Here is a 10,418-nt window from a genome sequence, read left to right as displayed (position 1 = left end):
TTTTTTGAAATAACTGAATTTTTACTGATGATTTAGTTTTAAATCTTTTCTTTGGTTCACTGGTGTTAGCTACCTCCATGGAAGTTTATATAGCATCCGACCCTTCCTTTCCACATGGACTTCCATTTCTCCACTCCTGCCTTGTGCTACCATTAGTTTAGGTTTCTTTTACATATGCTATACACATATATGCTAGAGTCTTAGTTTCTTAAACCTTCCACTATATTTTAAATAGGCTTAAAACAGGAAAAACAGTTTTTGTTTACTCATATAGTCACTACTTCTTTTTCTTTTTTCTTTTTTAATTTATTTCCAGGAGAGAGAGAGACAGCGTGAGCAGGGGAGGGTCAGAGAGAGAGAGGGATACACAGATTCTGAAACAGGCTCCAGGCTCTGAGCTGGCAGTCAGCACAGAGCCCGACACGGGGCTCGAACCCACAAACCGCGAGATCATGACCTAAGTGAAAGTCGGACGCTTAACCGACCAAGCCACCCAGGCGCCCCATATAGTTACTACTTCTAGTGCTCTTAATTCCTTTGGGTAGATCAGGAGTCTGCGGCCTACAGAACAAGAGCTAAGTGCAGCCACTGTCTGTTTTTAAGTGAAGTATAACTGGAATGCAGCCACACTCACATTTAGGCACTTTTGACCCAATAAGGACGTAATGGAAGAGTGGTAACAGGAACAGTATGGCCTACAAAGAATAAAATATTTATTATATGTTCCTGACATAAAAGGTTGCCGACCTCACACACAGAGTCACATTCTCATCACATCTGAGTTGGTATAAAATTGAGATGTGAAACATACTGCAAGGTCAATTTTCTAATCAAAACATTAGGCAATAGTGACATAAGATTTGTCTCAATTGGAAGAATAAAACTAGGAGTAACTGGGAGTTACTAGGTCTTGAATTTGTGGAAAACATGAATTATGAGATTTTGTTACTCTTCAATTTGCAAGTAAAATATCTTATGTGTTAAAAACTTTTTTGAGCTTGACATTGAAAATATAACTGGAACATAAAAGACACACCAAATTTTACTTGATATACATTCCTGAGTGGAAGTAGCAATACACACCTGGCTGGCCACAGAGGTAGACAACAGGAAAGGTATGTATCCTAACAACTCCTGGGACCAACTCCCTAGACAGTTTTCACAAATGGTATTTACCATCTTTCCATTAATTCATTACCCCACCCCACTGCTGTGTTCTCTCAGTAGTGGTAAGGTTGCCATAAAGAAATAGGTCTGTGCATTCTCCAAACAGGTCATGGTTTTGGATCTATCACAAATAATCTTAAGCACTCTGGGGAGTTTTGTTATCAAAAATTTTTAAATTCTAAGTACAAGGAGTCCCAAATTTTACATGTCTCTAGTAGAAACATAGTATCACATTCACCAAGCCATATGCCACCTGTGGATATTCCTGACCCAGTGTAAATATGTTCCCATTCCAGCAATTTTCTGCTTGTTTTCTCCACCTACTTGCGCTTCCCCATTTGTATTTGCATGATACACTTTCAGTGGTTCTAATGATGACCTCATCATGTGGGCATTGCCTGAAAACATTGTTTAAATTAAGAAATCCTGTCAGTCAATCATTACACATGAACACGTATATGGCACTTATCACTATCATATTTTTTATCTTATATACTTGCCCTTATAGAATATAAGTTACTTGAAGACAGGGAGTTTTGTTTCCAGCTAATATCGGTGATTAGAATGGTTCCCGACTGACAGAATGAGTGAATGCATTTTATCTGTGCAAAGTAGATAGTTAGTGCAGCACATAATCTCAGAGACTAATAGTTCAAAAGCTCAAGTAAACATGTAATTCTATTGTGGCACCAAATTCCTTACTCCTGTAACTTTCTACCCTAGCATTCTGAACATTCCTCAAATTCTCAAGCTGTATTTTGTTTGGTTCATATTGTGACTTGTAGGCAGCACATGCCAAACACCTCTAACCCATCTGTGAAGGATGACGCCTTTTGTAGCTTTTCTAAGCTATAAAATGTTAAATTCAGGATTCCCTCTCAAATGCTCCATTCTACTCTCAATACAGATATTAATCTTATTCGTCAAATAGGACACTTCCCTTCAGTGACAGACTTCCCAGAAATCAGTGGCTGAAATAACTAGGTGGCTTATCATTCTCACACACAGGAAGCCCAGAGATGCAGGGTGGGATGGGGTGGGTCTCCTGGGCAGTCCTCTGCCTGCTGCACCTCCCTCAGCACTTAACACTGTCTCCTTACAGCAGGATGGCCGCTGTATGACCAAGAAGGATGAATGGTGAGGGGCAAAGGCCTTTTAGTAGGTTTTGTCTTATTTTCATGGAAATAAGCCCAATTAGCTATACATTATAATTCAATTTTGACAAGGGCATTCATTAGTGGGGTGGTTGGGTGGCTCAGGCAATTAAGCATCAATCTTGATTTTGGCTCAGGCCAACCTCCCAAGGTCGTGAGATGGAGACATGGGTACACTCTGCACTGAGTGTGGAGTCTGCTTAAGATTCCCTCCCTCTGGGGCGCCTGGGTGGCTCAGTCAGTTAAGCGTCCGACTTTGGCTCAGGTCATGATCTCACGCTTCATGGGTTCAAGTCCCGCGTCGGGCTCTGTGCTGACGGCTAGCTCAGAGCCTGGAGTCTATTTCTGGTTCTGTGTCTCCCTCTCTCTGACCCTCCTCTGTTCATGCTGTCTCTCTCTCTCTCTCTCTCAGAAATAAATAAAACATAAACAAAAAAAAAATTAAAAAAATTCTCTCCCTCTGCCCGTCCCCTATTTGCGTGCACTTCTCTCTAAAATACAATAGATTAAAATAAGGATACTGGGGTTTTTCAAATTTCATATTCATGCTTAAACAACAGAAGGTAAAGGAAAAAGATGGTATAGAATACATTTTGCAGACCAAATTTAAATATACCTCTTAACTGGGGTGCCAGGGTGGCTCAGTGGGTTAAGCCTCTGATTTGGCTCAGGTCATGATCTCAAAGTTTTTGAGTTCTAATCCCACATTGGGCCCTGTGCTGACAGCTCACAGCCTGGAGACTGCTTAGGATTCTGTGTCTGCTTCTCTCTCTGCCTCTCCTCCACTTGTGTTCTCTCTCTCTCAATAAAAAATGGATGTAAAAATAAAATTAAGAACATATACCCTTTAATAAAACTTAATGACAAGGTAGTCAAGGATAACCGTGGATAAGTAAAATTTTATCGACAGACTTTATCTGTTTATCAGTCTTTATCCTGAGTGTACAATATTGCATGCAACCCATGACCACTGTCATAGGTGTTCCAAATGAGTCAAAAGTTATTAATCCTTAGGGTTTTCTAACTTACACGTTTCCTTTGAAATATATTAATTTTAAGTTAATTTTATTTACCTGAATCCAACACTAATTTGCCAAGTTTCAATACAGAGATTCTTTGCTAGTAGCTTTTTAAATAAGTTTCTTTTTTCTAATTTTTCATTTATTTATTAAAAAAATTTTTTTAATAAATAAGTTTCTTAAAGTTTATTTTTCCATGCTCAGTGTGGAGCCTAACCCAGGGCTCAATCCCACGATCCATGAGATCATGACCTGAGCCAAAATCAAGAGTTAGATGCTTAACCGAATGGGCCACCCAGGCAGTCCTTGGTTCTAGTATCTTGGTAGAAGAATGGAAGGACTGACTTTAAGATGACTTTAATTCCATTCTCCTTTGAAGTGAAAGAGCTACAAAAGTTTTGTAGTTGGGAAATAGTCTATCACTTCTGAATGTATTTAATATTAGACTACAACTTAATAGAAAAACAATCGTGACAAGTCTAAAAATATCTTCAGTAATTGAAATAAATAGTATTTCATGACCATTTTCCACACTGATACTGTGTGGTGGGGCTATGTGTGCATCAGGAAGAAGGTAGTAGTTAGCATGAGGATGACTGTGGTCTTTCCCAGCAAGTCAGTCAGGAGTAAACATTCAGGTTTATATTATATTAAAGAGTCTGACTACTTTTGATGCCCAACTAATGATACCTGTGAGGCATCATTATAACCTCTTACTCTTCTGTCCATCTGGGCAGGGCAAGCTAATAATGAAGCCCAAGAGGCCCTTCCCTTGGCAGCAGTTGTAAGTTCACACTGTAAATGAGTACTATAAATCTGGTCCGGCACATTATGCATCATAACAAAGTAGTCACCATTTCCTGCTTTCTCAAGTCATTTTCAGAACTTGAGAAGTCTACCCTGCTTTCCTGAAAAAACATCATCATATAATCAACATTCTCCTAACACTTCAGTGCATGCAGTCATTATTCTTAACATCTGAACATCCTGTTCCCTTGGAATAAGCACAAATGCAAACAAGCAAAAAATGTTTTAGAGGGTAAATATGAGATTCCTAATTATCAAATAAGATTCCCATTGTGTATGTTTTTTTTTTAATTTAATGTTTATTGTTGAGAGATAGAGACAGAACATGAGTGGCATACAAAAGAGGGAGACACAGAATCTGAAGCAGGCTCAGGCTCTCAGAGCCTGACATGGGGCTTGAACTCATGAAACTGTGAGATCATGACCTGAGCCAAAGCCAGATAGATACTTAACCAGCTGAGCCACCCAGGCGCCCCAATGTGTATGTTCATTCTTAAGAGCAAACTCATGAAAATATCTTTTCAAATTATTCCCTGAGCACTCTAGCACAATATAGATTGTGTTACTTTTATCCTTACTTTGCACATTTTCCATTAGTTCCTAATATTTTTCATATGCTTGCTATTTTTCTATTTTCATTTAATGTAAAGTTGCAGACCATGGGTCTCATTTCAGCACACAAGGCAGGTAGATACAGAATCATATAGTGTATATTCATGAATGAGGAAGCCATTTGCAGAAGGTTTGAGTTTGAAATTGATTGCAAATGTATTTTCATTAGAGCCACAAAAATACTATAGGATATACTATAGGTAGATAACTCTTAAATGCAACTTATGAATATATATTTCCAAAACTGTAGGTTTGAATCTAACATGAAAATTAATACATGACATTCAACCTAGAGAGCGTAAGGATGTATTAGGGTTCATTATGAAATGTGCCCCAAAAACCATGATGCACTTGGGATTTAAAAAGGTACATGATTCATTTAGGGTTACAGAAAAGCTTATATTTTACTTAGATATGAGAACTGAGTATCCTAAATAAAATGGAGTCAAAATGCAATTTAAGTGGCCAAATTTGAATCCTTCACAAGCATACTAATTTGGGTTTAGCTTTTTGTTTGTTTGTTTTTAGAGCATGAGGAGGCAGGAGGGACAGAGAGACAGAGACAGAGAAAGAAAGAGAATAGTAAGCAGGCTCTACACTCAGCAGAGAGCCCAACATAGACATTGATCCCATGACCTGAGCCGGACACCCAAGAGAGTGAGCCACCCAAGCACCCCTACTTTGGTTCTTTTAAATGCTCTCTAGGATTTTCTCTTCAGTTTCCAAAATTAAGACTAATTTTTACTCATCCATGATATACATAAGATCATCTATCTTATGGAGTAATAAACAAAGACGCTCAATCATACCAACAAATCCAGAGAAGGAGCTGTGACTACAGAAAACATGACAATTTACATAACAATTTTAAGTTTATTCTTTCCCACTCCCTATGCTCCCAAATGTATGGTATACTTTATCTTAAACTTATCATCCTACTTTTTCCAGGGTATATAAGTATGACTAAGCCCCCTCAATGATAGAGATTCCTTTCACCTTACCAATCCTTTCTGTGAAACCACCACTATGGTTGACAAATGAAATGCACATAATGAAATTATAACACCAGTGGATTCCAAACTTGAGGTTATAAGTCATCAATAATAATGGAGCATCAAGAAACTTCAAATAATTGAGTAAAAAATGTTATAGGGGTACTTGGCTAGCTCAACCAAAAGAGCATGTGACTCCTGCTCTTGGGGTTGTGAGTTTGAGCCCCACATTGGGGGTACAGAGAAAAATAAAATCTTTATAAAAGATTTAAACAGAAAATGATTAGGTCTTTCCACAGATACACTTGTTCCATTGACACACATCATCTCATGAGTTTTAAATCATTTTAATTTTCTGTGGAATTTAACATCAAAGATAGGGTAATCCTCAAATTAAACCTAGTTCACTTTGTGTGAGTTTTTAAATTGTAGTCCAGTGAAGAATTGGCTAAACAAATTACTACCTTTATTACACGTGTAATGTTTCTGTCCAGTATGAATTCTTTCGTGCTGAGGTAAAAACCTTGACACATTTGTATGGTTTCCATGTTTATGTGAATTCTTTCAAGACTACAAAGCACAAAGTTGTACATTTTGTTTTCTTACCACTAGAAGTCTGTACCTCTTCACTCCATTCACCTATTTTATCCCCTCTCCAATTTGTACATTTTTAATAACCCAGATCACACTCTTTTCATTTGTACAGTTTCTCTCTAGTAGCACTTACATTCCATAAGATTAAATAAGCTTTGGATGAGCCTTTCCATACATTCCTGGCGTGTGCTTTCTTTCAGAGATTTGTATTCTGATATCAGGGGAGGTGTGAACTCTAGATACATGTTTTCCCACATGTTAGTTTCATATGGTTCCTCTCCATGAAGGAATCTCTGATGTTGAACAAGTCTGAAAACTTGCTCATTTGTTTCTATCTCCTATGAATTCTTTGATGTTCCCCAAAGCTTGAAATTAAACAAAAGCACTGCCACACATATTAGGTTAACACTGAGTTAGTAAGATGTGAACACTCCGTAAAGGCTTTTCAACACTCAATACAGGTGTATGGTTTTCCTCTAGTATGAGTTCTCTCATGACCTCAAAGGTGAGAACCTTTGATAAAAGCCTGTTCACACTTATTACATGTATAATGTCTATCTCCTTTATGAATTCTCTGAAATGCCATACAGCTTGAACGTTGGATAAAAACCTTGTTACACACATTACACTTGTGTGGTTTCTGCAGTGTGTATTTTCTGATGCCTAGCAAGGTTTCCAAATTGGGTAAATACTTTGCCACACTCATTACACTTATAAGGTTTCTCTCTAGTATGGATCTTTTTTATTTATTTATCTTTTTAGCATGGATCTTTCTACGTTGAGTAAGATTCAAGCACTCAGCAAAGGTTTTGCCACACTCACTACATTTGTAAGGTTTCTCTCCAGTATGAGTGCTCTCATGGCTGCAAAGGTCTGAATGTGTGCTAAAAGCTTTATCACATTTAGGATATTTACAAGGGTTTTCTCCTATATGGATTCTCTGACCAAAAGGCTTGACGTCTGGATAAAAGCCATGGTACATACATCTTGTTTGTGTTGTTTCTAGCCAGTGTGTATTTTCTGATGGTTAGTAAGTTTTCCCAATCGGGTAAACTCTTTGCCACACTTATTACATTTGTAAGGTTTGTCACCAGTATGAATTTTCTCATGACACCAAAGGTGTGAAAATTGGTTAAAAACCCGACCACATTCATTACACTTGTAAGGTTTCTCTCCAGTATGGATTCTCTTATGCTGAGTAAGATGTGAACTCCTCAAAAAGGCCTTGCCACAATCAATACACTTGTAACGTTTCTCTCCAGAATGAATTCTCTCATGACGCAAAAGTTCTGAACGTTTCATAAAAGCCTTATCACATTTAGTACATTTATAAGGTCTTTCTCCTGTATGAACTCTCTGATGTTCCATTAGACTGGAACTTTGGAGAAAAGCCTTGCCACACACATTACATTTGTGTGGTTTCTCCCCAGTGTGTATTTTCTCATGCCTACTAAGGTTTCCAAATTGTGTAAACACTTTGCCACACTCATTACATTTGTAAGGTTTCTCTCCAGTAGGCATTGTCTGATTTGCAAGGTTTGAATTTAGACTATAGGCCTTGCCACTTATGGTACGTTTATACACTTTCTCTCCTGTATGGACTCTCTGATGTCTTGTGAGTTTTGAAGCCTGGGTAAAGGCTTTGCCACACTCATTACATTTATAAGGTTTGTCTCCAGTATGAATTTTTTCATGACGCCACAGGGTAGACACTTGGTTAAAAGCCCTACCACATTCATTACACTTGTAAGGTTTCTCTCCAGTATGGATTCTCTTATGCTGAGTAAGGTATGAACTCCTCGAAAAAGCCTTGGCACAATCAATACATTTGTAAGGTTTCTCTCCAGTATGAGTTCTCTCATGACGCAAGAGTTCTGAACGTTTCATGAAAGCCTTATCACATTCAGTACATTTATAACGTTTATCTCTTGTATGAATTCTCTGATGTGCCATAAGTCTTGACCTTTCAATAAAGTCCTTGCTACACATATTATATTTGTGCTGTTTCTCCCCTGCATGTATTTTCTGGTGACTACTAAGGTTTCCAAACTGAGTAAATGCTTTGCCACACTCATTACCTTTGTAAAGTTTCTCTCCAGTATATATTCTCTGATGATTTGCAAGGTTTGAATTTTGACTATAGGCCTTGCCACTTATGATACATTTATGTGCTTTTACTCCTGTATGGACTCTCTGATGTGTAGCGAGTTTTAAAGGCTGGGTAAAGACTTTGCCACATTCTTCACATACGTAAGGTCTGTCACCTATATGAATTTTCTCATGAAGCCTAAAGTGTGAAAGTTGGATAAAAGCCTTACCACATTCTTTACATTTATATGGTTTCTGTCTTGTATGGACTCCCTGATGTCTAGTGAGTTTTGAAGCTTGGGTAAAGGTTTTGCCACACTCATTACATTTATAAGGTTTGTCTCCAGTATGAATTTTCTCATGACGCCAAAGGGTGGACACTTGGTTAAAAGCCCTACCACATTCACTACACTTGTAAGGTTTCTCTCCAGTATGGATTCTCTTATGCTGAGTAAGGTATGAACTCCTCGAAAAAGCCTTGCCACAATCAACACACTTGTAAGGTTTCTCTCCAGTATGAGTTCTCTCATGACGCAAGAGTTCTGAACGTTTCATAAAAGCCTTATCACATTCAGTACATTCATAACGTTTATCTCTTGTATGAATTCTCTGATGTGCCATAAGTCTTGACCTCTGGATAAAAACCTTGTTACACACATTACATTTGTGCGGTTTCTCCCCAGCGTATATTTTCTTATGACTACTAAGGTTTCCAAACTGGGTAAACGCTTTAGAACACTTACTACTTTTGTAAGGTTTCTCTCCAGTATACATTCTCTGATGATATGCGAATTTCGAATTATGACTACAGGTCTTGACATTTATGATACATTTATATACTTTCTCTCCCGTATTGGCTCTCTGATGCATAAAGGGGTTTGAAGACTGGTCAAAGGCTTTACTACACTCATGACAGTTGTAAGGTTTCTCTCCAATATGGATTTTCTTATCTGGAGTAAGGCTTGAACACTCAGCAAAGGCTTTGCTGCATGCATTACATTTGTAAGGTCTCTGTCCACAAGGAATACCTTCATGACTCATGACGTTTGAGGTTTTGCTAAAATCCTTCCCACAGTCATTACATTTATAAGATTTTCCTCTAGTGTGTGCTCGCCTGGCTTGTGTACGTAACAAATTAAAAATCTTCCTAGATTTATTCCAAGTTTTTTGGGTCCTGGGTGGAATTCTTTGAAGTGGTGAGACTGAGGAACCATTGCTGACACACTTCTCAACTGGATTATATTCATACATTTTCTCCTCATTATGAAATCTCTGCAGTTCAGCCAGGTGTGCCTGGGAAATTAGCCCGATTCTATTTTCCAAGCAGTTTATGTACTCATTTCCAGGACCGCTTATGTTACTGTCCCATTTTAACAAATTCCTTATAAATGGTTCATCATTCATGAAATACTGGTATGTATCTTTTCTCAGAGAAACACTCTGCTTCTCAGGAAGAGTAACTGAGGACTGATTAGGTTGCTGGTCTTTCCTACCAGTGAGATTTTTGTGATGGGTCAAACTTCTTTCATCATATCCCCACTGATTTTCAAACTCATGTCTATTTTCGCAGACTTCCTTGAGATCAAAATCCCTGATGCCATGGCTTTCATTTCTCTCCAGTATCACTAAGGAGTAAAATTCTCCTTTATTAATGTCCTCAACTGGTGATAATTCCTTGAGTGCAAATCCAGCGGAAAGGCTTCCTATCAAATAGAGTTGGAAGGTAAATATATTATACTAAATTTCATAATTACACACCCAAACAATACTTTCTAATGAACAAAGGAAGTTTTTCAACCATGGTCTTCAAACACTATTGTTAAATACAATGTATTTAAAATTTCTTTTTATAAGGTTAATATTAGGAATTATTAACAATTTCTCTGATTTTTAGGTAATTTTTCAAAACATACATAATACACTAGCTATCCATATTTTTTGGACATATAACTGGATATTTAAATGATACTTCATGATTACGGAGC

General features: G+C 37.7%; 1 protein-coding gene across 1 annotated transcript; it reads right to left on the bottom strand.

Moving 5' to 3' along the window:
- Window positions 1-6,082: 6,082 nt before the first annotated feature.
- On the bottom strand, window positions 6,083-10,129 carry LOC120226099 (zinc finger protein 91-like). Its single transcript, XM_039224307.1, has one exon. The coding sequence runs from the start codon at window positions 9,835-9,837 to the stop codon at window positions 7,348-7,350; it is 2,490 nt and encodes an 829-aa protein (XP_039080238.1). The 5' UTR covers window positions 9,838-10,129; the 3' UTR covers window positions 6,083-7,347.
- Window positions 10,130-10,418: the final 289 nt, after the last annotated feature.

This window comes from Hyaena hyaena, unplaced genomic scaffold (genome assembly GCF_003009895.1).
Source record: "Hyaena hyaena isolate Hyena2069 unplaced genomic scaffold, ASM300989v1 scaffold_1584, whole genome shotgun sequence".
NCBI classification, from domain to species: Eukaryota; Metazoa; Chordata; class Mammalia; order Carnivora; family Hyaenidae; genus Hyaena; species Hyaena hyaena.
Note: the sequence above shows the minus strand (reverse complement) of the source record. Positions and strands in the feature narration are given on the sequence as shown.